Raw genomic sequence first — 27992 nt, forward strand, 5'->3', positions numbered from 1 at the left:
CCTGACTGTTTCATTCCTAGTCTTCTTGTGTCCTTGAATCTCCTTAGAACTTTGTACATCTCTAAAGGTACTACTGTTTTGTAAAGTATTAGTCAGAAGTATATGTTCCTGAATTTTCTTCCAAGATTGTAATTTTCTCGGATGCTACCAATCCTTCTCACTTTTGCTTCTTCTACAGAGTATAGCTAAGGTGTCACACATGTAAGTGATAATTATGTATTCCTTGAATTGAAAGGTCTGAATTTTCTGTAGATAAGAATAATGAACTGAGTTGTAATTTGTTTCTCAACTTGAATAACTAGAAGCCTAAAATTAATGAAGTTAAACAAACAAGAATTTCCCCTGTATGCTTATTTGGAACACTGACACATACGCTATTGAGAACCAGGATCACATTAAGTATTGCTCTGGTTATGTGGAAATACAGTGTTATCAGAAATGCTGCAAGTCCAAATATAAATGTCATTATGATTTGATATACTGAACCTTGCAAACTCGTGTACCTGGCTTCCCTTACTTGGTAACTTATGCAAGGAGCATTCTATGCCTCATCCTCCCCTTTGCATGGTTCCAGGAACACAGGTTCCATCTCACAGCTACCTTAGCACGGGGGTGGGGGTGGGCCACACTCCCGCTCTGCAGCACTCCCATTAAGGGACCCTGGTTGACCCCAGCATCACCCCGGTGCTGAGGGATACTTTCTAGCCCTATATTCTTTCTGGCATTTGTAATTCCCAATACCCTAGACGACTTTTATCTTATTGCTTGGAAACCGTTTCTGGCGGGACCATGAGAGGAAACAGACAGTATAAACGTCCAGGACCCAAGGGACGTTGCGTCGTTGCTGTCACCCATTCCCACCATGACGACCTGCATCTTTCTGGATCCTGCACCTACGTGTCAGTGGCGTGAGCTTCTAAACCTCCAAAGCACAAGGGGGCGCATTGGGTCGTTGACACACCTAGTTCTCAAGCTCTCTTTTTCCCTCGCCGCGCCAGGTTAGGCCACATCTTCGAACGCAGAAGCCACGTCAGAGTTCTACGCCGACCAATCAGAACTGTCTATGTACTAGCGGGGGTGGGGCTCCCGAGGCAGGAGGAAGATGGCGGTGTGGGCGAGGTGAGGTGTAGACAGTAGAAACGGGTTCAGGCGTGGGGCAGGAGAACTGGGAGCGATGGCTCGCGGCGGCCGCAGGGGTAGATAAAAAGCCATCGCGCCGCAGGTGTGGGAGGGAGGGTAGGACAGCCTGGCGCCACGAGAGTATGACGGGGCTGTACGAGCTGGTGTGGCGGGTGCTGCACGCTTTGCTCTGCCTGCACCGCACGCTCACCTACTGGCTCCGCGTTCGGTTCGGCACCTGGAACTGGATCTGGCGGCGCTGCTGCCGCGCCGCCTCCGCCGCGGTCCTAGCGCCGCTCGTCTTCACTCTTCGCAAGCCCCCGGCAGTAGGCAGGAACCGCCGTCAGCACCGGCACCCGCGAGGGGGGCCGGGCCTGGGCGCAACCCACCCCCGGCTGCGCTGGCGGGCGGACGGCCGTTCCCTGAAGAAGCTCCCTGTGCACATGGGCCTGGTGATCACCGAGGAAGAGCAGGAGACCAGCTTTTCGGACATCGCAAGCCTCGTGGTGTGGTGCATGGCCGTGGGCATCTCGTACATTAGTGTCTACGACCACCAAGGTGAGGCCTGGTGCGGGGAGGGGAACCGGGGCGTCTCCGACCGCGGGGACCTCGCATCCGGCCGGTGTACGCGGGGCTCACCGCAGTCCTCCCGGTTTCGATCCTTTAAGTGCAAATTACAGTGTTAATGCTTTCGAGGAAGGAAGGTAAGCTTTATTGGGCACGTCAATTGGTGTCTGTACGTTTTAAGGATATTTCTTACTTTTCAAAATTCCCTAGTAAGGTAAATGGTATCTGTATACCTTTGTTTCAAGGTGAGGAAGCTTGATCAACACTGATTTGCCCAAAGTCAAAAAGTTAGTAATAGAGAGATTGAAATTTTAGCCAGTGTGTGCTTTTCTACATATTTGCCCTTTTATTACACTACGTTTTTCTTCAGAAAGATTCAAGACACTGATCGTAAGTCACAGGCTGTGGAGGATTTATGCTTGAGCTGAGTGGTTGGAACCAGGTGGCATTTGAACTGAGCTTATGAAAAGTATGTGAGAGACTGGGTAGGGAGAAAAGAAAGCGGACACCTGTCTTGGGAGGTCTGGGATGGGTTCACGATCTTCAGTGGCCACTATTGTACTTGAGACAGTAATTGTCCTCTTAATAGCTTTGATTGAGGGAATTTTCACTGTAGGGAATTTTTGTAAATACTTAGACCAGGTGGCTACAAACCTAAATGATTCTGCTAATAAGCATTATTATCCTTGAAATCTTACGTTTAATGCCGTGGACTCTCAGGCTTGCAGGGAGTAGACACAGTCATGTAAATGACATGTGGCCAATAACAAATGTTGGGAGTAAGAAACTACTATGAGAAGAGGGGAGAGAGATTCTGAATGGGGAAGCGTGAGAAGTTCCTGTGGAGAGATGGAGTTTAAACAAGACATGAAAGAGTGAGTAGGAGGTGAGGCTCGGGAATGCTCTAATAGTCATATCATAATAGTGTGGGTTTCAGTCATATCCTGAAAGCGGTGGAACTTCCTGAACGATGTGGTGAAAAGTGATTTAGGAGTATTGGTATGAATGACTGAAACTTTTATTCTATGTTCAATAACTTAAATTACTGATATGCTCCACAGACACTATAACTTGATCTTTAACTTTAATCTTCAACAGACAGGTGGTTTAAGTGTGAGTTTGTTCCAGAAAAGGTGGGTTGAGGTCTGGCTAGCTCTCACAGAGTATCAGAGTAATCTTTGATTGACTTACAACCTTTCTTGCAGCCAAAAAGTACTGGTAATATAATGTCTAGGTAGCCTGTCATCAAATAATGATTTGCCCTGTGGAGTAAAGTTTAATTTACTCCCCCAGAGGTTTCATGGAACTTGCCAGAGAACTCCCCCAGAGGAATAGAAATCGTGCAACAGATAGATACATTGCTGGGAAACAAAATAAGTGAAGCAGACATGGCAATTAGTTAAAGCCTTTAAGCTATGTGGTGAATTGACTTAAAAGTTGTTAAAAGTCGATCACTTTATCCAGGTGAGTCCTCTAAAGGAGGGGCGGTTTACCTTCTCCTAGGGAAGGAAAATGTAGAGCTAAATAGTTTAATTTGGTGACTGCCTGCTAACACAGATTGTAATATTGCAACACATCCTTGTTCCGGCAGTTCTGGTTATTCAATTGCTGGTGGAATTCAGAAGTATCTGGTGCATATTCACTGTAGGAAAACAATTGATAGTGAAAAGGAGGAAGTCCAGCTGACCAAGTATTACAGACAACCGAAAGGAGTTTTACACAGCATTTACAGTGAATGAACTGAGAACACTTTGTGTCCTAATATAAAATCTTTTAATTATTTCCTAAGGGATAAGGAAAAATTTCATTGTCTAAAATAAGGGATTTTCCACTTTCCTATTCTTGGTTTTGATTGATTGAGTCATTCATTTATTCATTTACCAGATGACAATTGGGCATCTATTAAGTACCAAATACTGTTCCAGACAAGTGGGAACAGCAGTGAACAAAATAGAAGAAATCTGTCTGTCCATGGAACTTAAATTTTAGTGGAAGTCTGACAAATATTAAAAGTTAGTAGAATATATAGTGTATTAGATCCTAAGTGTAATGATGAAAACTGAAACAGGGAAGGGGATGAAATGTTGAAAGTGAATGGTGGAGGTGAGGTAGTTTTACATAGAGCGGCTTAGGAAAGCTTCAGTGACTTTTTTTTCTTGTAAAGCTTTATTGAAATTATTTTAACTTTCCATATGATACCATAGTAAAGGCAATCAATGACAGATCAATTTTATTTTGGAAAACTTCTTCCTTCACCACTCTACAGTGCTAAACATTTGTAAAATGTGCTCTAAAGCCAGTCTGCTCTGACATAGAAACACTGTATACTCTTGGAATTCTCCAGGCAACAGTCTTCCACGCACAACAAGTATAGTCCTGAAAGGTGTGAGGGAGGAAGCTGTGTGGGTATGTGAGAAAAGTTGTCCTTTTCTGGGGAAGTATAGATTCTTCAGCTTTACTCAGTTTTCCCTAGCGAACTTTTATTTTAGCTATTTTTATGTAGATACTTAACTTAGAACAAAATTCTAATGCCAGATTTATTGTGTACCTTCTGGGATACAAAGAAGTACAAGAAATGGTGTCTCTTAAGAAGTTTACCCTCAAATTAGGAATAGCTGCTAAAAGTTATTACAAGCAAATATATAAATGCTAGTGAGTGGCATTTTTAAATTGAATATTCATTCTGATTATAATTGGCTCTAAATTATCTTCAATCCTTAGACTGAAAAAACCCATTGATATTTCCTATGGTTTGACTTCTGCCAACAAACTGATCCTTTTATTTTCCATCTGTCTGCAGTTGTAATAATTTCTGCCAGTAATTCTTTTATCTTTCAGAAATTGGAGTCATTTTCTCAGGAATTTCTTGGGCCCAGAATTCTACTATGGAGGGAAGACTTGGCTGTTTTTTTCTGCATGATTATAATTCAAGAAATGACCGTATCTGGGATGGTACAGAAATTGGAGTTTGGGGGCTTTTGGTGGTGCAGCCATGGGGGTGCTCTGCCTGCCTAGGTCTCAGTGCAAGCATGCCGGGGCCCAGGGTACCTGGATGTGTATTACTGTCTTCAGTGATGGGACCTGTTCATGCGGCCCACTGTATCGGTGCCGTGCTGGGAACCTTGCTGTGGGGCAGTATTTTCAAGACAAGGTCTAGGGACGGTCTCTGAAGTGAGTCATTGGGGATGCCTATATGAAATCCAGGTGCAGCACAGTTGTTGCTCGGACCGAATGAGGCAATGGGACCTGAGCATTTCTGTTGTTATCCAAATGATACATTCGTACCCTACAGTGTGGCCCTAACCCAGATCTTCCTGCCTTACATGAAATTATTCATCCTTTATGTTCCTTTTAATGAGCGAGGACCATTTGGGGTGGGTCTTCATATTACTTAGGATAGGCTTGAGTGATCCAGAATATGGCATTGACTTCCGTGTGAGAATTCAGTAATGACAAAAGACATCTATTTTGCAGCTTTTGAGTGTTCCTTTCACAGTTGTAAATCTTCACTAGGTGCTTTATGGCATGGTTTTTAGGTACAGATTTCTCACACTCACGTGCTCTGCCCAGTGTACTGCCAGCCTTCCCACCCTAGCTCTCACTAGTCTGCGTCTTTTGCTGCACCCGCAGTTAGGCTACTTGATGTTCCTAGTGTCCTCTTCTCCTTTTCCTGGCAAATGCTGGTCTACCTGTCAGAAGGCTTTCATGGATCCTTATCAATCCCCCCTAACTGTCATGTCATAGGTAGTCTCTCTCCTGACTGTTTCATTCCTAGTCTTCTTGTGTCCTTGAATCTCCTTAGAATTTTGTACATCTCTAAAGGTACTTCTATTTTGTAAATTATTAGAAGTATATGTTCCTGAATTTTCTTCCAAGATTGTAATTTCTTCAGACGCTTCCAGTCATCATTTTTTTTCCTTTTACAGAGCGTAGATTGGTGTTATGCATGTAGTCAGTATGTATTCCTTAAATTGAGAGAAAGATTGCATGTTCTGTAACAAGAATAATAAACTGAGTTATAAATTGTGTTGCAACACAAATACTACCTAGAAGTCTTAAAAAAATGGAGGAAAATGAACATAGGTTTTCCCTAGTTTACTTATTTGGCACACTGACACATGCTATTGGCAATAATGATTTTATTAAGTAATATTTTCCTTATTTTGAAATATAGAGTTGCCTGAAATAGTGAATATTAAAATATAAATGTGGTTACATTTTAACATAGCAAGCAAGAGAAACTAGTGCACCTGGCTTTCCTTATTTGGTAACTCCATTTAAAGGAGCATTCTGTGCCTTATCTTCACTTTTGTATGACTCACTTCTAGCACAATATTTCACATTTGTCATAGCATTCTGTGGTGCCCTCTTTTTTCTGCCAAGGGCTACCTACCTGTGAGGAGGCTTTCACAGGTTCCTGTTTATCCGTTCTAAGTATCACCTAGTAGATAGTGTCTCTTGACTGTTTCACCCCCAGTTTTGCTGTCTTTGGAAAGTTCTGTCCTGCTCTGGTTAACTTTTGAAATTACCCCATTGTCTGTGCACCCTTCCACTTAGCCATGCTACTTGATCAATGTGTAAAATAAACCTTTACTTGATAGCCATAATTTCTCTGTTGAATACTTACTATGCACCAGATACTGTGCAAAGAAGTACATGAAATCATTAGCAGTTTCATACATCAAGAAACTGAGACTTAGAAAGCAAGAACCTACATGTAGCAAGGAGAAGATCTAGAGTTTGAATCAGATTTTATTCCTAAGCTTTGGTACTGAACTGTTATGCTGTACTGACTTCTGCGCTGGTGGGAGAATGCGGCCACAACACAGTCACTTTCAGTCCTGTTCTGATTATGTATGGGCATCTCAGAGCCTTGGTAAAAGGCTAATTATCTACAGATGATGGAAATGATTGGTAAAAGATATTTAAAGGCAAATAGAATTTTCTTCAGACCACAATTATAAATGTTCATCCTGTAAATCATAGGACTCACTTTCCTTTTTTAAACAGATAAATTTAACTTTATGGGGTTCCTGCTCTGCATGGGACTATTTATTTGTCAGGTGAGCAGAGACTGTAAAGATACTTGCATTTTTTAAGTGTTTAATCAGAAACTGAGAAACTCTCGGAGGCTTGTGCCATGTACATGCTTCTTTAGCTGAAGAGCTGGGACTTAAAACCCAGCACTCATTCCATTATACAATGCCACCATCAAACATACCTGTTCCCTTGCTACAACGTGCTAATTCCAGTATAATTGTTTTTGATGAGGTATCCTGGGGCTGTCTTGCAGTAAAACTGTTTAGTGGGTTATAAGATTTTGTTTTGACTGCTTCATTCATCTAAAATTTTAATGGCAGGGTTTTTTAAAAATTTTAAATAATTGCTTTATAAGTATATGTTTTCCTCTGAAGTTTGCCTTTAGTAGTGTTATAATTTGATTGTTAGAGAATTAAATTAGGGTAACCACTAGGTAACTTACATAGATGTTTAGATTAAAAGGAAAAAAGGTGTGCTACTTTAATGACTGCAGTTATTTATAAAGAGGCATTTAATTCCATCGTTGGAGAGATGCTTCAGAACTAAGAGATATTATTTCAGTGTTTATCTCATTATTCTCCCTTTTGCTTCCCTTGTCCTTATAAATACTTGATGCTAGATTTTTTTAAAAATCTGTTTCTATAGAAGGAAAGAATAACCAGAGTAAAAATTTGAATATCACATTTAAAAGAGATATTAAATGAGAATTTTAAAAGTCCCATTTTATAGAATTGTTTATTTCACAGAAATTTTAAAGGAAGCATATTGAAGGGATACAGATAAGATTTGTTGAATGAATACTTGTGTAATTGAATACTTGTGTAACTAAAGTTAAAATGACATTTTAGAATTGCTTATAGGTTTCATTTTTTAGACTACCCATACTGCACTCAAGCATGTATATATACATCAACTGGGTCATAAAGCCATGTATAGTAGAGATTTCAAAAGACTCCAGTGAGGTACTGGAAAACAGTATAGAATCTATTAATAGGTGGATAGGGCATACGTATTTAATTCTCTCTCTTTGAAGGATTTTTTTCACCAGGATTCTGTGACACACATGGTTGTATTTATTCCGTTCTCACTGCCTTTTTCTTCTGAGCCTTATGCCTGGCTTCTCGTTTTTTTTCCACTTCTAAATGTTGGGGTATCCTAGAGATTTGTTTTGTATGAATACCCGTGCCTTTCTGTTCATTGTTCACTCTGTCTTCTAAATCAGGGCTCCAAAAACTTTTTCTTAAAGGGACAGCTAGTAAATATTTTAGGTTTAGTGGGCTATGTCACTCCTGTATCAGCTGTTCAGCTCCACTTATGCCAGAAAGCAACCATGTGGCTGTGTTCCAGTAGCGGTAGTTTGCTGACCTCTGCCTTGCTCTCAATTTTTCCTGCCTCAGAACATACTGTTACCTTCCGACCAATTGCTGAACTAAAATGTAGGTGTCACGTATGTCTTTTCCTACGGTCATGTTCCACCTGCAGTCTATCAGCAGGTCTCCTTGGTCTTACTGCTAGAATATATCCCAAAGTTTTCATTTGTTTTGGTTCTCCATTGCAGCTGCCCAAGGTGAAGTTAATTCTCTTTTGCCTGGGTGACTGCTATAGCCTCCTGATTGGTCTTCATTTCTATTCTGGCCCCTATACAGTAGCCTCCCCCACCCCTGCCCCATTGTAGGGATTCATTCCAACATCCCCTGAAACTACAAACAGTATCAAACCATATATATAAATAATAGTTTTCCCTCTCATACAGTCATGCGTCACTTAATGATGGGGATGGGCATATATTATAAGAAATGTGTCTGTCGTTCAGTGATTTTGTTGTTGTGCAAACATACAGTGCACTTACACAAACCTCAATGGTACAGTTTGCTACACACCTAGTCTATATGGTATAGCCTGTAAACGTACCTAAGCATAGAAGAGGTACAGTAAAAATCAAGTATGAAAGAGAAAGTGTGTGTATGTGTGCACGCGCGCACACACGCGTGCTGGTGGGGCAGGAAGAGTCCTGGAGGGAGGCTCCCTAGGAGAGAGAATAGGTGTCAGGAGTGGGGAGAGAGTGAAGAAAGGAAAAGGGAGAAAGAGATGAAAGAGACCCAGAGACACAAAGCTTGAGAGAGAGAAAAAAATATCTATATTTATATGTTACAAATATTATGTGTTATATATTTATATGTTATAACATGCTTATATCACATAGTATATATTTATATTACATATATTTGATATGTATTTATATATTATGAATATATATTTATATGTTACATATATAATGAAAGGGAGAAAAGAAGTGGGGAGAGGAAGAGGGCGATAGAGAGGAGCTGGACATGGTGGAAAGAGGTAAAGAGAAAGGGAGGGATGGAACGTGAGTTTGTATTTAGGAGCGTGTGTGCGTATGTCTTGCTGCAGGGATTGGCAGGGCAGGCTCTTGGGCTCCCCACCTGGCCAGCGCCTGACTCCTTCCTGGCCATGAGTAGGCACAAGGGGTTAGATAGAAATGCTGAGCCTTTCTTTTTAAAATTTAAACTGCCCATAGCAGCTAAATTCACATCTTAGGTCCAGCTTTTTCTTTCAGCATTGCAATTAAACTTGTTTTTTATAATCCACTTTAATATTATGGGACGACCATCTTATATGTGGTCTGTCTTTCACTGAAACATAGTTATGCAGTGCATGACTGTACACCTATGATAAAGTTTAATTTTAAGTCAGGCACAGGAAGAGATTAATAAAAACTAATAATAAAATAGAATAATAACACTATACTGAAATGAAAGTTATGTGAATGTGGTCTCTCTCTCTGATCTGATAACCTTGACCTAGTCGCCTTGGGAATATAAAATAAGTTTTTGCCACAATGATTTAAATAATTTGACCTTATGATTTGTTGCTGAACAAATAGCACTAGTTGATAGGTGACTAGTGGGCGGGAAGCCTGTGCAGTGTGGGTAGGGTGGACGAAGGGGTGATTTACAGTCCTGGGCGGGATGGAAGGGGGTGGTGTGATAGTCCATCATGCTGCTCAGAAGGGTAGCAATTTAAAATGAGTTGTTTATTTCTGGAATTTTTCATTGAATATTTTTGGACCATGGTTGACCGTGGATGACTGAAACCTCAGAAAGCAAAACCATAGATAAGGGGAACTACTGTATAATCCATCCATTCTTCACCCACCAACAAAATAGTCTTTTTGATCATTCAAACTATGAATAATACCTTCTGATGGATTTCTGTTGTACTTGGAATGTTTTCTGAGCTCATTACCTAAGCCCACAAACCTCTTCCGGTAAGACCTTTGCCTACATCTCTGATAGCTCCCCTCTTTGTACCTAATTTCCATGTTCACCAGTAATATTGGCCTTTACCTATAATGGGAATGATTTTTGCTGGGGAAGTACTGATGTTTGTATTTTAAGAGCTCAACAAAATCAGCAAAGGCCTTTTTTGTTAAATAATGTAATTGTCGAAACTATCATGAGATTAGCACCAAGGAAGGATACATGTCATACACGTGAAAAATGGGATATAGAATTGCATGATCACAGATTCCAAGATTGCCCATGTGTGTTGACAAAGGTTAGGAAATATTAAGAACTGGAAATAGTTGTGTTATTTACCTTCCAACATAAGGTGGATGGATGGTTAGGGGACATTCCTTTATTGTCTAAACTTTGAACATCTTAAATACTTTTTAGTATTAGAATTTAAAACAGGTATTTCTTGGAATATAAAAAGAAGTACATTTGGCCCTCAGAGTACATAGTTAATGTTTATTAAGAAATACCAAAAACATTGTAGACTTTCTGAGGTCTGGCTTTCCTAGCCTAAAGTTTTATTCTTTTATGGGAGTTGTCGATTTTTGTGGTTGTGTGCATGTGTGTGTTTTAAAATTTTTTTGCTCTTCCATATATCATATATATATTTATTTCCATAGTTTATAGTTGGAAAATTGAGAGTCCATGAGATATAGTTGTAGAGCAACAAATCGTAATGTCAAGTTATTTAAATCATTGTTACAAAAACTTATTTTATATTCCTAAGTCATTCTTAAAGAATTTAATTAACAGACTCTAGTTCTAGTTTTTTTCCGAAAATGCTGTTCATTTGTAAAAAGGTCAGTTCTGTTTTATGGAATCTAACTTTTTTGAGAGAAGAATTTGAAATTTAATAGTGAAGTGGATTTATCATTCTTTATCAATGTTAGAAATAGTTACTGAACTGAATAATTAGAAACCTAGAGACCTTGATTTCCTGCCAAATTATTAGACTCCTGACCAAGGGCAGTTGTTTGACCTTTCTGGGTCTTAGTTCCATATCTGTAAAAGAATTGGATGAAATAATACTTGAAGCTTATGACTTACTATATAATTCTGTAAAATACAGTTTTCTAAAAAATTTGAGTATTTACAAAATATTTATTTCTTAGATCAGTTATTCCTGAATGAATGTAGTCTCAACATCCTTTTACATAAAATGCCTTCTGTGATGGTTTCTTTACTTTTATTATATCATTTTGGCTTTATCTTAGATTCTGTGAAAACAAACACGATGAATTATGATATGAGAAAAAGAATCTCCACATAAACTATGGTATTGCTAGAGGAATTGCGTATCTTATATCTTAATCAAAAGCACGCTTACATCTTGTTGCATTTCTTGTGTTTCATGTGAAGTGGGTGTGTAGACTTGAATCTGAAGAAAATTGTAAGCAGATAATCTTGCTTATGTGTAACTGAGATGAGTACCTTGGAGGACAGTGAGGACCCATCTTGCTAATAGCTGTCTTATCTATGCATTTAGCATATCTCAGAAACAATACTTCTGAAAAATTTCATCTCTTTATCCAAATCAGCCAACACAAAGGTTCTGTTTAAAATAACTTTATGAAAGTCTTTGTAACTACGTCTCTGTGTAATATTCTTATTTAAAAAAAATTTCTGCCTGTGTGCAATGAGGAAGTGTCTGCTTTTCTTGTGAGAGGTTCCTGGAAACTTTTGAAAAATTCCATTCAGTGACATGTTCATTTAGGTTCTCCTGTTTTTAGGTGGCATTTTGTATACCGATAATTCAGTTTATTGAATAAACATTGAACTCCTGCTCTGTGGAAGGTGCCCTGGGGAGAAGAAACGAGTAAGATACAAGTTACAACTAAGTACAGTTTCGTAGGGAAGTTAAGCTGTAACTAAAATAAAAAGTAGAATATTGATGTGTTAAAGAGTTTGAAGAAAATGTGTGTATTTGGAGGGTGTGAAAGTCTGTCAGGAGAAATGGGGAACGTCTGGCTGGGACTGCAGATAAGTGACATTTCAGCTGGCCTACGAAGAATAGGGAGAATTTTACAGTGTGGGGCTGCGCAGGGTAACGTCATAAAATGGAGGTTGACGTCTCTTCATGTGTTTTTGAAGGAATATAAGGCAATCTATTTTGCTGGCAATATAGTACTACAGAGAAATAGGAAGATTCATTTATTTCATAAATATAAATTATTTCCACCTGCCAAATGTGGAAGCATAGGCTGGAATGTTAATGCTGGTTTGGGCAGCTTGTTCTTCAGTTCTTCATACAGTCAGTATTTGGGGAGCCACTGAAGACATTAAAGTTGGAATGTGTCAGGAGAGAAGATGTCCTCAGGGAGAGTGAATCTTGGCGTCAACCTAGTGATAAATGAGAATAGGCAGGAAAGACGCATCAGAAGGTGGTTCTACTATTATAAAGAAGACTACGTTTTGAAACAGTAGGGACAATGGACAAAAATAAATGGGTACCGGAAACACTGCTGTAGAGGAGGCTACGGCCTCCGTGTATTAATAGGACACTGGCGGGGTGGTGGTGATACCTCTAAAGAGTAGAGAAGATGCCTGGGGTGACTGGGCAGGTAGTAATGCCTTTATTAGAAATAGAACAAGAAGAAGGGCTATGGTTTTTATTTCTTTATTAATTTAAACAGCTTTACAGCAGTTAGGATTTGCAGTCACCTCTTGCCCCATCATTTGCTTTTATATTGCCTAGTCTCTTCCAGGCCTTGTCCCCAAGTGCAAGTTAAGTTTTCACATTCCGCACCCCGCCCCCTTTTTTTAACTTGATGAAATACATGTGCCTGAGAGCTAGCTTTAAAGATAAGCTGCCATGTTTTAGATGTGTACATTTTCAGATGCTTACAGAACTTTTGGGTAGGATTAAATGTTTGAATGAACTGGAAATGAAAGAACCCAAATGCTGATCCTGTTTTTACTTAAAATTTTAATGTTTTTTTCATCATGGATGTTTTGCATTGATTTTAAGTTTTTAAAGATAGTGTATTGTTACTGCTTGTCTTAATTACTGAGTTTTGGGCGCCCCCTTAAATTTTTGCTTCACTCACCTTACCCTGTCCTGGTCCGAAGTTGTTTAAAATCGTTTCAGAAAGTATGATCAGAGAAGGAGGAGCACTTGGACAGAAAGGGAGGTCTGGCGAAGGGGCTCGGGTCGCGGGTGGAATCTTGCTCTGGACATGGGCGTTAACGAAGTGTTCTCCTGTATCTTTCCCAGCTTAGAGTCTTAATGATTGTGGACTTTGATAAAGAGCCACGTCCTTAGCCTTCTGCTCTCCCCCATCTAGATTCCTTTAATTTGGGAAATTTTATTTATCATTTCTTAAGTGTATGGTTCTCTCCTTAAGGAGGATGACACTCAAATGTCTATCCACGTCTCCTTCCTCCATTTTTTCCTATGTTACCTTCCCCGCCTCACACCTAGAAAATTCTCTTAATTCTTTAGGGGTCAGCCGACAAGTCACTTAACCCTAAAGAGGCTTTCCCTATCCCTTCGTCTCTGCCTTGTCTTACTCTTTCAGTAGATGGTATTTGTTGAGTGTCTGTTCTGTACCAGGTAGTACGTGAGCCCCAGTAAACAAAACAGGTAAGATTCGTACCCATGAGGTACTTATATAACAACCTTTTTTGAACATCCTATCCTCCTGTTTCTTAATCACTTTTATGATAAATCCTTACCTAAATATTTTGTAATGACCTATGTAAAAACTAAACTTTTCTCTCAAGCCATTTCTCTTTGTAGAATTTCCCTACTTAAAAAAGATGTTAACATTTTCTGTTACCAGTGATTAAAGCCATGGACTTTTCTGTGTTCACCTCTAATTAAGTCATGCTCTTCATTCTATCAATTTTTCCTTTGTAATGAATCCTTTTCCATTGCTTCATCAAATTATGTATGGACTACTGCAGTAGTCTGCTGACTGGCCTTCGCTGTACTGTTATCAGGTTAATTTTCCTGAAGACATAAATTTCCACACATTCCACATTGCTCAGAAATTGTTGACACCCTTTGAGCAGACGAAGTGAAATGAAATTAGGACTATCCCTTTTCCCCTTTTCTCACATTCTTTGCACCAGCAGCATTTGTCTGTCTTCTGAGCATTCCGTGTTTTTTTCTTAAGCATTTTCTCCACCTAAATATCCTTTCCATTTTCTTTTCTCAAGTCTTAATTATTTTACAAAACCTTTCCCCTGCCAAAGGAGACTGCTTTTATCTTTGAGCTGCTATTACACATATACTGCCAAGTTGGCATTTATATACAGCATATTCAGCAGCTTCTGTGCTATTTTTTACGTATTTACTATGTTCCCTTTCCCAGTTAATCTTTGAACTGTTTTAAAATCCTGTGTGACTGAAAAGAACATTTGGTAAATGCCAAAAAGACGGACACCAGAAAGTTGGCTTCTCTGAAAATAGCCACAATATTGCCGTTTGTTTTTATTTAGAACTTTTTATATTTTTACATTAAATGTATGTCACATGGTTCTCTCATCCAACATGATAGTTAAAGTTTAACTTTTCTGTGTATGGTAAAAAACAATTTTATGATGTGTATTTCCATATTTTGTCGAATTCACTAAATTTTGTTAGTATAGATTCTAGACCACTGCTGCAGTTCATAAATGGTTGGACCAGAACCTTAAGGACATTGGGTCTCAGTTTCTTAATTTGTAAATGAAGTGGTCAAGTAAATGATCTCTTAAGATTTCCAGGTCTAAATTTCTATCATATATATAGACATTAAATACCTACCCCTGTTTGGTTATTTTGTTTTTGACTTTAGCCTGAAGTCAGGCTCTTGTATTAACAAAGTTTTGGTATAATTTCCTTTCAGATTCTAGTTTAGAATTAGTCATCAATACTTCATTTGGAATATGTCCAGTTCTGGGTCCAGCATTTTTTTTTTACAGCAAACATACATTAATTATTGAAGAGGATGAATTACCCTTGTTGGGATTTACTTGTTGTTGTTTTTTTAAAGGTATTTTCAAAAGAAATAACTCCAGATTGATGGATGAAATTTTAAAACAACAGCAGGAACTTCTGGGCTTAGATTGTTCCAAATACTCGACAGAGTTTGCAAATAGTAATGACAAAGATGATCAAGGTAAGCTTAAATGTAAAGTTGAATGACATAGGCAGATGTGTTTTGTGGTTCAAGGCAAATTGTCACTCACTTATTTATTCATTTGCCCTGTTAGTCATTGTTGTCACCATCTTTAATCATCAGATTTAGACTTTTCATGCTTTATTTTGTTAATAATTTTCAGGAAAAAATAAAATCATGACTTTTGCCCTGGCTGGTGTGCCTCAGTTGATTGGGTATTGTCCCGCAAACTGAAAGGTCAGGGTTTGATTCCTGGTCAAGGCGCATGGCTGGATTTCGGGTTTGGTCCCAGTTGTGGAATGTGCAAGTGGCAACCGATCACTGTTTCTCTCTCACATGGATGTTTTTCTCCCTCTTTTTCTCTCTCCCTTCTCCTCTCTCTGGAATCAGTAAAAAGAAAAAAAAATGACTTTCATAGATACTAAAAAATATGTAGTGGTGGGAAGGTAGAGACAAATGTATTTGAACAAAAAATAAAAATTAAAAAAAATACACACATGTTAAAAATTTTATATAACTCATAAGCCACCAGGAACCAGGCAGATTTTATAATCATTTCAAAAGAGAATTTGAAGAACAGACACATTGCCAGATCAGGAATATTGCAATGGTTTTTATATGGGATTAGCAGGAACCTCTATAGACAGGAATTTGGCATTGCTATCACTTACCTAGAATCCTATCAGTTGTAAAGTAGCTTTGATAGAATCATAAATTTCATAAGGTGGTTATGTGTTATAGATTGCATATTCCATTAAAATATATTTTTTGTCTTTAATCTGTGTTACTACTAACTACTGTGATTGTAGATGCCGTTTTAGACTTAAGAAATTGTAATATACACTATATTTAAAATTCCTATTTGCTAGAGGATTTATTCACAGATACAAGATCATTCTGAGTACTTTAAAAAGAAGTCAGTATATAAATATATGCATAAATGTGTTGTGTGGGTTCTTTTGGAGGAAAGTAGCTTAAGTATGTTTTGATGTGGAAATTGAAAGGCTTAAATTATTCCATTTTACAGTAAGAACCGTACCTTCATTTTGGCCTGAATTTAATGTATCTTGAAACTGATTTTGAAATATATCTGGAAGAGGGTGTTTTTTAATATCTTGCTTGTGTTTTCCTCCAGTTTTAAATTGCCAGTCGGCAGTGAAGGTCCTGTCCCCAGAAGATGGAAAAGCAGATATTGTACGAGCTGCTCAGGAATTTTGCCAATTAGTAGCCCAGCAGCAAAAGAAATCCACAGATTTGGATGTACATATGTTAGACAGTTTACTTAGTAAGTAGTATATATTTGTTTTTAGTTGTCTCCCACAAATATACAGTATAAAGAAGAATATCTAGGTTCCTTTCACATTCTAAAGCCTGATCTTGTTATTATACATGTCATGTTTCTGAAGTTTAAAGATCCTACATGATAATGGTTTTGAAATAATGAAATCTGTAGTCAGCTTATTAGAGGCGGAAAAATGGCACCAGGTGTCAACCTCAGTTAGGCAACCTCAGTTCTTGAGTTTTGCTTGAAAAGAATTCAGAGCCGAGGATCTTAGATTGCGAGGTCTGTCCAGAAGGTATCCAGCCATGTAATATGAAAAAGACACTTATTGAAGAAGATACAAGAAACATTGTACATAGGACAATGACACCTCAGTCCCCTTCAAAGTAGACACCTTAGGACCTCACACAGTTCTTCCAATCGCCATCAGCTGCCCCATCATATTTTCGTGAATCTCATCAATGGTCTGGAGTCTCTTTCCTTTCCAAGATGGTTTTAGTTTTGGGGAAAGCCAGAAGTTGCAGGGTGCCAAATCTGGGTTGTATGGGGGTGCTGAGTTATCTGGGTGATTTGATGTTTCACCAAAAAAATTGCACAAGACATAATGCATTATCAGGCTTGTTGTGATGAAGCTGCCAATCACCAGTTGCCCGTAGTTTCTGTGGAGGAAATTTCAAGCTTAAGCAAAATTTGATGCAGACTCATTGCTCTATTCAGTCATTTTGAGTGCGACAGCCACACAGTACACGTGCTCACACAATGGAGTGTACCGCCCCCACTGACTAGTACAGTGAAGTCGCCATTGTTCACACATGCACATTCCAGTCCACTCTCCTTGGCTGCCAGGTTACATCGATGTGCAAACTGTTCTCATTATATTGACAATGGCTAGACTTTTTCTGGACAGACCTTTTATAAGGAAAAGTTTATTTACAAAGTTATAGAGGTAGTAGAAGGGCCCTTGGAGCTTAGACAAGAGAGGGAGAGAGATGCACCCCTGCAGTGACAAAAATGGCGAAAGAGAAATGGGCATGCTCCGGGGTGGGAGCACACTGGGGAAAGAAGGGGGTGGGGAAAAGCAAAGGCATGTTTCTTAGAGTTGCACTGAGTCCTCCATCTTCAGTGTCTCTGGGGAGGATCTTAACATTCATCAGCTTTCTAGGTGTGCCCCTTTGTGGCCTCCACTGACTGGTCGGCGTCAGAGGGTCATTAGTCAGTGCAGCCTGGCCCTGACGTTAGCCATAGCGTCACTCCCTCTGATTTTGCTGTTTCTCTGGGTCTGGAGCTGAAACACAGCTGAAGCTTAGATGTCATCTTTCAGGGGTTAATACTTAAGGAAATGGAAACTCAAGGGCTTATAGTTTTGGCCAGTTGCCAGGCACCTGGTGTTGTATGCCCTGGTGACCGCCTAACCTGGCCCACTGTTTCCGCTCACATGCCTATCTAACCACCTACTACAGACTCACTTGCATAAGCACTTGCAGGTAAAGAAGGGGACCTAAGAAGATTTTTGTGGGAGTCACGAATATTCTTAAAAAGAGAACTTACGCTTGTTAGCCTTCTTCCCTATGGGCGGTTTTTCTACACCAACAATGAATTTTTCTAATTTTCCAGACACCATCTGGGTGTCCACCAATTCAATATAATTTCACTATGAACTACCCAGAGTTAGTGTCAGATTATACCAGGTTTAAGGGCTCAGTCCTACAAGACTGTCCCCACTTCAGGCGTCAGTTGCAATTCTCTGGCCACCAGTACTTCAGATAAACTGGCTATAAATAGGAGGTTCCCATGAGTCCCTTCTGAGTTGTGATACCTTGCTAGAATGGCTCACAGAACTCAGGAAGGCACTTAAGTTTACCGGTTACAAAGGATACAACACAGTAGGAGCCAAATACAAGGTGTACACAGCAAAGTCGTGGTGGGGGAGGGTGGTAATGTCTCCTCTGGCGTTGGTGTCAGGCAGTCGTGCCCTCTTCGGGGACACCGCACTCCTGTTTACCAGCCTGGAAGCTCTCCTGGTCCTGTCCGCTAGGCAGGGCTTATGGAGGCTCTTTTACTGGGGCATCATTGATCAAGTCATGGGCCATTATTGATTGAGCTCAATCTCCAGCCCCTTTCTCCTACCTGGAGGTTGGTGGCTGAAAGTTACAACCCTCTAATCACATGGTTAATTCCTTTGGAATGGTCTCTGTCCTGAAGCTGTCTAGGGGCCTACCAATAGTTAGCTTGATAACATAAACTCTGCTCTGGTTGAAAGGGGCTTATGAATAACAAGATTTTCTTCTTACCCCTATTACTCTGGAAATTCGTGGGGTTTTAGCAGCTCTGTACCAGCAAACTGGGACAAGCCTAAATATTTATTTTTTATTATACTATAATGTCACACTCCCCCCTCCCTCTTTTTAGCTTGAACTCTCTATTAAGTTTGAACTTAATAGCTATTTAGGAAGCAATCCCAAGAATATAATCTTAACTGTCATTTATGACTCCTTTTTTAGGGTTCCTTTTGTGGTGGTATATCACATACACCACTGTATTTGTCATGTTTATACCAAATGTAACATTTTATTTCTCTTTCTTCAACTGTTTATATAAAAGCCTTTGGTTTGATTGTTCTCTCTATAGCCCCCTGGGAACTTTTTGCCTTAACTTAATGATCCTTCTGTTCATAGCATTGTACCTTGACCCTTTTGAAGAAAGGCAGTACTTCTACATATACATATAGTATTTGTTCATTCACATAGTCTTCATTAACCTTAGTTATTAGTCATGCATTTTCTGTCTTACTCCTTTATTTTGGAGAAGTGCAAAAGTATTGAGCCCAGGTGTTGCTTTCAGGGGTTGTAGACGGATGATAAATGAAAATGTCCATGGGCTGTAAGTTAACTCATTACCATGGCAGAAGCAAACCCTCTAAATGTTGTCACTCTCAAAAGTTCCCTTGTGACTACAGTTGATCTTTCCCCTCCTACCCCCAGCTTCAGGCAATTACTGATCTGTTTTGTGCCTATAATTTAGCCTTTTCTAGAAATTTTATATAAATGGAATAATATGTAGTCTTTCATGTCTTGCTGTGTTTACTCAGCATATTTTTTGAGGTTCCTTTCATATGGCATTATTAGTAATTATTTTTTTATTGGTGAATAGTAATTTGTTTTATGGATATACCACATTTGGTTGATGTCATTTGGTTTGTTTGGATACTGCTCCTCTGACCATTCACGTACAGGTGTTTATGTGGTCATGTTTTCTCTTCTCTTGGGTAGATAACTTGTAAAAGAATTGCTGGATTGTGTGGTGAGTGAATATTTAACTTTTAAGAAACTTCCAAACTGTTTTCCAAAGAATCTGTACCATCTTACATCTCACCAGCAAAGTCAAAAATAAAGGAACCTAGATTCTCCACGTACTTGCCAAGATACAGTATTGTCAGTTTTGGAGTTTTTTAAATTTTGTAATGTTTTTAAATGTATTTTTTTTAGTTTTAGCCATTCAAGTGGGCGTGTAATAGTATCTTGTGGTTTTAATTGATATTTTTCTAATGATTAATGATACTGAACATTTTTCGCATACTGTTTGTCATGTGTTCAAATCTTTTGTCTATTTTTAATGAGTTGTTTGGCTTACTGAGTTTTAAGAAGTGTTTATATATTCTGGGTATAAGTTTTCAGTGATAAGCTATCTGATTTGCAAATACTTTCAGTTATGGCTTACCTTTTTCTTAATGGTTTTATTAAAGATTTTAATTTTTATAAAATCCAGTTTATCATTTTTTTCCTTTGTGGATCATGCATTTAGGGTCATATCTAAGAAATTTTTCCTTAATTCAAAGTTACAGTTATTTTCTTCTAAAGTTTTTATAGCTTTAGCTGTTACATTTTAGTCTGTAATCCATCTTGACCAATTTTTGTGAATGGTGTGAGGTACAGGATGCCAGTTTTTCTTCCACTACCGTTTATTGAAAAGACTATCCTTTCCCCCTGAAATTACTATGGCTCCTTTGTTGAAGATCAGTTTATCATAAATCTGTAAGTTTATTTCTGGGCTCTCTATTCTGTTCCATTGGTCTGTAGTCTGTTCTTATAATGCCACCCTGTGTTGATAACTATTACTTATCGTGGTAAGCTTTGAAATCAGGTAGTGTAAGTCCTTCAACTTTGACACTCTTTTTCAAAGGTTTTTTGCCTATTCAGGGCCGTTTGCATTTTCACATACATTTTAGGATTAGCTTGTCAACTCCTCACCCCCCAGCCCCTGCACCCAAATTTAAAAAGAGAAAACACCTCTTTTGATAAGGATTGAATTTAGAATCTATTAGCTCAGTGTGGGGACAATTACCATTTAATAATAGTCTTCCAATTCTTGAATGTAGTATCTCTCTCCATCTATTTGAGGTCTAATTTTTCTTTTAATACTTTTTTATAATTTTGAGCCTTTACTGGTGTGGCTCTGTCTGTTGGTCATTGTAATGCAATGCAAAAGGTTGCCAGTTTGATTCCTGGTCAGGGCACAGGCCTAGGTTGTGGGGTCTGTCACCAGTTGTATGCGGGAGGCAACAAATTGATGTTTCTCTTTCACATTGATGTTTCTCTCCCTTTCTTTCTCTCTCCCTTCCTATGTCTCTAAAAACTAAATAAAATCTTTAAAAAAATATTTTGTAATTTTAGGATATAGGGTGTCTACTTCTTTTGTTAAATTTGTTCCTAAGTATTTTGTTCTTTTTGATATTGTGGTTAATGGGATTATTTTATTTTATTTTCAGATTGTTGATACTACATGGAAATACATTTGGTTTTTTAATTATTGATTTTTATATCTTGTGATCTTGCTAAAATAATAGTTCTAGTAGTTCTTTTTGCAGAGTTTTAGGATTTTCTAAGTATAAGATTGTGTTGTCTGTAAAGATTACTGCTGCTGTCTCTGCTCTGTTTTTCTATTTTTAATTTTATTTTTTAGTCTGGCTTTCTGTGTCTACATAGTTTAATGTGTCAGGCAAATGGTCTACATGCTAGATACTGGTTGTGCTCAACATGCTAAGTTTGTAAGGTTTCTAAAATCTTTGTGCGATTTTAGAGAGTGCATTCAGGTGAGTGTGCAGATCTCCTTGGCTGTTACATTTCACTGGCCTTTCTTGTCACCCTGCATTGGTTACTTACCCTTCCTACCTCTCTGTCCCATCCTCCTCCTCCTTTTGTGTGTGTGGTTTCCTAGGAAGCTATGAATCTGTGAGAGCTTATCTGAGCCCTTATTTCCAGGATCTCCCTGTTAAATTCCTGGCCATTTTACTGCTTGCACTAACTGGGGCTACCTCCTCATGGGAACAAAGCTGTAGGTTTTCCTGATTCATTCTCTTTTGAGTTTGTCACTTTTAGCTACCAAATCCACAGGTTTTCACCATTGTCCCCTCCCTCCTGCCCACAACATCCAGTTCCAAGTTGGGCCCATATCTTTTGGCTACAAGCAGCAAAACTACTTGCTTTTTTGCTGTCAGCCCTGTGCTGGTAAAACTGCAGTTCCCTTCAGTGGTTTGGGAGCAGAGAGATGTGAGGTTAGGAGCGTCTCCAGGCAGGAAGGCCCAAGGTGCTTACTATTCTTAACCTGAAGCTCTAGCTGCTGTTCTTTTCATTGTGTTTTGTTTTTGTAAAGAACAAAAGCCTGCATCTGTTTAATATCCAGTGCCTCTAAGTGATTGGTTTTGTCCAGTTTAAAACTTTTTTTTTAAGAGGATTTATCACCTTCTTCATACCATATTAGTTGGAAGTCCCTTCTTATTATTATCATTTTTGATAAAGAGGATTTGTTTTTCAGCAGGCAGAGGAATAAGTGTTCTACTCAATCTGTTCACTCTGTCAGCTTAGACTTTTAAGGAGACTTTGTTATGAAAATAATTCTTTATTACTTACTGGACGGATCTGTCTAATGTAGTCTCCTTATTTAACAAATAAAGGAACTAAGCCCTGGAGAAGTTGTGTGACAAGAAAGTTAGTGGCAGAATTTAGATTATTAGAAAATGTTGGAACCTGAGTCTCTCGGATTAGAGCCTCTTTTTTTCTTATACCAGAGACTTATTTTAAGATTTATTTTATAGAAGTTCAAAGAGTTGGGAGTTGGTCTTTCTGGGTTCTCAGCTATAAAAGTGAGGGGCATGGGGAAGGAAGGAGTGGATACTTTATAAGTTTCTCTTCATCTAAAGTTGTTTGACCAACTTTAGAATAAGCATTTGTGCCCCTAACACAGTGTGGGCCCCAGGATGCTGTAAGGGCACTTAAGTTGAATCTTAAAAGATGAGTCTTCAAAGAGATGGGGTTTTGGGAAAGATAGTTGGGCTACCTGTAGGGTTTAGGATGGGAGAAGTTCCACATCTGGAAATAATGTAGATATTAAAGCTTACTTTGGGCAGTGGGATGAGGGTATGGAAACATAAAAGTAAAGCATCTGAAGAGAACTGAAACTCAAAGCATAAGAAGCCAATTTACTTAAACAGATTTTGCTCTTGGTCACTTTGTTTGTAAGCAATGCATGGTAAGTTCATGTGTGTTTTCTTTCCAAGGTTCAAATTGTTTTCCTGATCCTGATGTAGTATTGAAGTTTGGGCCTGTGGACAGCACACTAGGCTTTCTTCCCTGGCACATCAGGTTGACTGAGATTATGTAAGTAACTAAAAGGGTACTGACGGTGGTTAGATTCAGCCAGTTTCTTGAGCCCAGCACTGTACTAAGATTTAGTGGGAATTCCCAAAGAGTTATCATCTTGGACCCTCTGGCTCTATGTTCACTTTGCCTTTCAAGTCCTTCCCTTCACACTGTAATTGTCCCCTTGAGCAACTGGAAATGGTGAGAAAAATGTTGTTCATTTATTGGTTACTCACCACGTGGCTTCAGTGTCGCGTCGTGCAGGGATGCTGTGCGGCTCTGCCAGTGTAAAGCCTGCCTGTCAGAAGCCGTTCGAGTGGTACTGGCTTTACTTGGACAGAGAGGCGTTCCTGAAGTAAATTTGAGTGAAATTCTTTATTAATGTATCTCCAGTTTTATTAATCCAAACTTATGCTTTAAGAGGTTCTGAATCTCTATCTTACTGCAAGTTGCTTTTGTCTACTTGTGTTCAAAGAGATTGTTTTTCACTTGACCTGTTTCACCATGAGTTTAACAATCCTTAGTAGAAATGGTTTGCATTCTCTGTGCTTATTATTTACTCTCTGCTGTCCTTAATCTCTTTTTGGTCATTACCCTTCTGGTTCCCCCGTCCAAATCATAGTATGTCATCTAATTACTCTTTTCCCCCTGTGCTTTCTTTTCAGTTCTTTGCCTTCTCACCTAAACATCAGATATGAGGACTTTTTCTCAGCACTTCGTCAATATGCAGCGTGTGAACAGCGCCTGGGAAAGTAGTGCTCCTTGGTTGCACAATTTGATGTCAGGCTTTTGGAGAAAAGGACCCAAGTGACTCTGATGTTTACAAAGCACCTATGAAACCCTATACACACCTAGTTCATAATCCTCATAATTTATCAACAAACACAAAAAAGTGTCTTACTTGAGACTAAGTATGTATGAGTGTATATGTGTGTGTATGTATGTGTGTATGGAAATAAACTTAAAAATGGGAAGTATTGGAGAAGGAAATACATGAACTTGCACATTTGAGCAAATAGCAGTAATATAAGAGCTGAAATTTCAGCTTTAAAGGCTTCAGCCCCAACTACTTCCCTGTTTTTGTAGGGAGAGGAGTGGATGTTTAGAGCTGTTAGTTTATTATTTGGGGGGCGGGAATCAGTTTTTTTCTTTTTCAGTCTCTCCTGGTGACCAAACTTTAATTTTTAAGAATAATATATTGACTAATTAAACAGAAGCATTCTAAGTTTGAGGGATTTCCAGAGGAATGGAGTTCTGCGTTGCTCACATGTTAAAAATTTGCTCACCATTGGAGCGGAGGGAATACCTGTTTTCAGATAATCCGTCCATTTTCATCTCATCATTGTCAAACTGTGACTTGAGAGTATTGATCTGTTGTCTTTGTTCCGGGTTGTGAGGATCATTTGAAAAAGAACTCTTACAACATTGAAAGGCAGAATTAAAAAAATTTTATGTATTAGGCAGTTCAAGAAAGGTGAAGAAGTGGTAACCTTAAAAGTAAAGGTGAAAAGTTTCCTAAAAAAGGAAAGAAGGTTTGGATTTTCTTCTTTGTTTGGTGCGCAGTGTGCTACATAGTATCCAAAGCTGGTTAAAAAAATATTGCCATTAACTATGTTTATTTAAAATAAACATTTGAGGGAAGTTACAAGGCAGCTCTTTTCCCCACAAGTAACCTGTTCCTCTCTGGAATAGCACATTTAGGACCACGTCAGTACGCAGGACTTTTACTCAGTAAATCCCGATGGTGACTGTGTATAACAGATCTTTAAGTAAGATTGAGGTCTGTGTAGGTAATAAAACATCACCAAAGTCTACAAAAGTAAATTTTACATGTTCTCTTTCATGACAGAGAACAGCACTGGTTCTGTTATTTTTTAAATGAATAATTTTTTGATAGGTGTTTCATATTTCCCTCACTGACGATCCTTGGACAGAAACCATTCTTTATATTTGGACAGTTTTCAGAAAAATCTTACCAACGAGTATATAATAGTTATCTAAAATTGTACATTTAGAATGGGGAAGTTTAAATACAGGTCTCAGAAGTCTGCAAAATAGAAGAGAAGACTGGATTTGTAAAGTGAGATCTGGAATTGCCTTTCAGATTAAAAAGGTATAAAGAATAAATGTTTCAATTTTGGATTACAAAACCCCACTTAAGATTTTCAAAATATACTTGAAATAAAATGATTAAACTAAATTTTGGTTTAGTGACACTACTTTCCGATTCATAGTTCCTTATACACTGTAAGACTTTTTTTTTTTTTTTTAAAGTCAGCTTATTGCTAAGAGTTTTGTGTGAAGCTGTAGCATGTCTCTAAGCTTTACCAGAGAATTTTTGACTTCCGTTCCCCTGTACTGTGGTCCATATTCTGTTGAGGCTTTCTTTGGCCTTAGTTTAAGACTGAATTTATGCTTTTTATAAATGTTGTCTTTTTTAAACATTCTGGAATATGTATAGCTTTAATGAATAAAATTTAATGGGCCCAACTGAAATGATTTAATATTTGTAAAATGAAATTAGTCAAATAAATTACCCACTGGAATATAGCCTAAGTCATTAAAGGTTTAATAGTTGTCTTTGTCCTTTATTTCCTTCCATTTTATAGCAGTGTAGTGTTATACATCAGAGTAAATCTATAGCCTGGAACCTGAGTCTATTATAGGCCTAGGGAGAGTCCCTTAAAATAAGTCACTAAAGATTCTGAATTCAGGTGGAGGCATTCCAGATGCTTCTCATGTGCTCAACTACTAGTACAATCTCCACAGCTTGAATGGCATTGGTCATTCTGTAATTCCTGCCAAAATTATCACTAGTTAGGCATTTTTGGAGCTCCCTTTGTACTCCCAAGAAGTAGTAATTTTAAAGTGTTCTTTTTATGTCTGTTGGAGGATATTTAAGTTGTTTCTCCTTGACACTCCCCCACAATGGAGAAGTTACCAGATTAAACCTACATTATAAATGGCATCTTGGAGCATAGCAAGAAGTCGGAGAGGGTTGGAATTCCAGTCCCAATTCTGGTTTGGTTTTGTTTCTTAAAAATTGTTACTATTGTAGAGTTTGAAAGCTGGTTTTGATGTGAATAGCAAGGTGCGGTATATTGTTCCTAAGGCCTAACAATGCCTGTTAAAAGAGAGTTGTTGGTCAGTGCCAAATACACTGTGCACATATCTACAAATTAATCTTTGAATGTATGTTACTTGACACCTCCCTCCTGTTGTGTGTTGACACCATGTAGAGTCAAGTCCTTGTGATGTCCTGTATGGCTGTAGACTTGGGTGACATGTAAATAATGTGTAAAGCAAGTTTTTATGATTAAGGAAACAAATTTATTGAATTTTATGATTGAAATTTGAAACTTAACATGTATGAACAAAAACAATAAAAGAATATACTCTTTTCATGGACTATAGTATTATCTGAATGCTACATTTATTCTAAACATTTAGGACTTGCAGAAATGTAATGAGAAACTGCTAAGACTGGATAGCAATACTATTTTTTTAGATGATATGTTCTTGATTGAAATATATTCTCATTTCTCCCAGGTTATACATTTGGAATCTTACGATGTTATTTGATTTTTGCTATATAACAGCGATATAAAATTCATCTTTACCATTGCTAGAATTGTCAAAATTCCACCGTAATTAAAATCAGAATTGATTTTTACTGAATGTAGAATGCCAAATTTAAAATGTATATGTGTATCTTTTAAAAAGAAACTTGACAGTTTCTGTCGAACCAGAAAATAGAAGGTTAAGTGCTATCATGTGTCATACATAGCATAGAGTTTCATTTTCCGACTTGACAATGTAATTATAAGATGGCTTTTATGTGTAATTTTCATCTGAAATCAAATTCTTCAAAGATCACATTTTAACTTTGGTTAATAGGAAATCCTTTCACAAAAAGTAGTGTAGGAAAAGCTCAGGATAGTTTGAAATACCCCAGGAAACAGATTAGTATCAGCGGTTTTCCGAGAATCCTAGTTGATAAAACTGGTGGGAGGGGGGTGCAAAAAGAATTTGCTTAAGGTTTAAAAACCCTAATTTATTGTAGGGGGGAAAAAATGAAAACATTTGGGGACCTGAAAAAAAATAACTCAAAATACCATCGTTCATTGATTACGTTTTTGGTGACAATCCTAGAATTCTTTTGTACTTATATTTAAAAAAAAAAAAATGGATGCTACTGTAACAGGTTTAATAAAGAGATTCTTTTTAAACTATATGAAATGAGAGTTTTGCATTCTGTTTTGTATTTTGTTACTGTGTTGAATATAAACAAATTATATTAGCCCATGATAAAATGTCTGGAACAAATTATAGTTTACATTCAGTTATCCTTAATGTAATATTTCACCTTGGTCCAGATTCTTCAGGTAATTTTGTATCTCCCTTCGATCTCCTAGAGATTCAATGAATATAATTTTGGCATCTGGATTCATATCTAGATGATGGCAAAAAATAAAAAGTAGATGTATTCTTAGATCAAACTATCTGCTGTTGACCATATTTATATTCCCCTTCATTAGCACTAGTAATTTTAACTTGCTCTTTTGCAGATAAGGGAAGATCTGTTTGGAGAAGGAAAGCCTTAGCAAAATGAAAAAAATCAGAGTGTAGGCAAGTGCTAACAGCACAGTTAGTATGTCTAATATTTCTATTCTGATGAAGGTTGATCTTAACTGCTTTGTCTTTTATGGATTTGATCAATGTATATTTTGCAATGTTATTCCTCAGTAACAGCTGTACATAACAATTGCCTAAAATTTCTTATTTTTATGAACTTTAATGGAGTAGATGGGTAATGGTAATAGTGGCCAACTGTTTTCCCCAGAGAGGAATCTGTATTTTAACTAGATTTTAGATAATTAGAAAGAAAATGGGACATAAAAATGTGGAAGTTACTTAACTGGCGATG

General features: G+C 38.1%; 1 protein-coding gene across 1 annotated transcript; it reads left to right on the forward strand.

The window, feature by feature from the left end:
- Positions 1 to 1125: 1125 nt before the first annotated feature.
- On the forward strand, positions 1126 to 27272 carry NUS1 (NUS1 dehydrodolichyl diphosphate synthase subunit). Its single transcript, XM_054569874.1, has 5 exons — positions 1126 to 1677; positions 15023 to 15148; positions 16284 to 16433; positions 22984 to 23083; positions 23731 to 27272. Exons 1-5 carry the CDS (start codon positions 1263 to 1265, stop codon positions 23819 to 23821), a joined length of 882 nt encoding a protein of 293 aa, XP_054425849.1. The 5' UTR covers positions 1126 to 1262; the 3' UTR covers positions 23822 to 27272.
- Positions 27273 to 27992: the final 720 nt, after the last annotated feature.

The sequence above is a fragment of the Pteronotus mesoamericanus genome, unplaced genomic scaffold (assembly GCF_021234165.1).
Source record: "Pteronotus mesoamericanus isolate MK-2021 breed Mesoamerican mustached bat unplaced genomic scaffold, CSHL_Meso_final contig_20, whole genome shotgun sequence".
NCBI lineage: Eukaryota > Metazoa > Chordata > Mammalia > Chiroptera > Mormoopidae > Pteronotus > Pteronotus mesoamericanus.

Coding starts and splice junctions, on each gene's coding strand:
- NUS1 (XM_054569874.1), top strand. CDS start 1,263: ATGACGGGGCTGTACGAGCTGGTGTGGCGGGTGCTGCACGCTTTGCTC. Junction 1,678..15,022: donor TAGTGTCTACGACCACCAAG/GTGAGGCCTGGT, acceptor GTTTTTTTAAAG/GTATTTTCAAAAGAAATAAC. Junction 15,149..16,283: donor TAATGACAAAGATGATCAAG/GTAAGCTTAAAT, acceptor GTTTTCCTCCAG/TTTTAAATTGCCAGTCGGCA.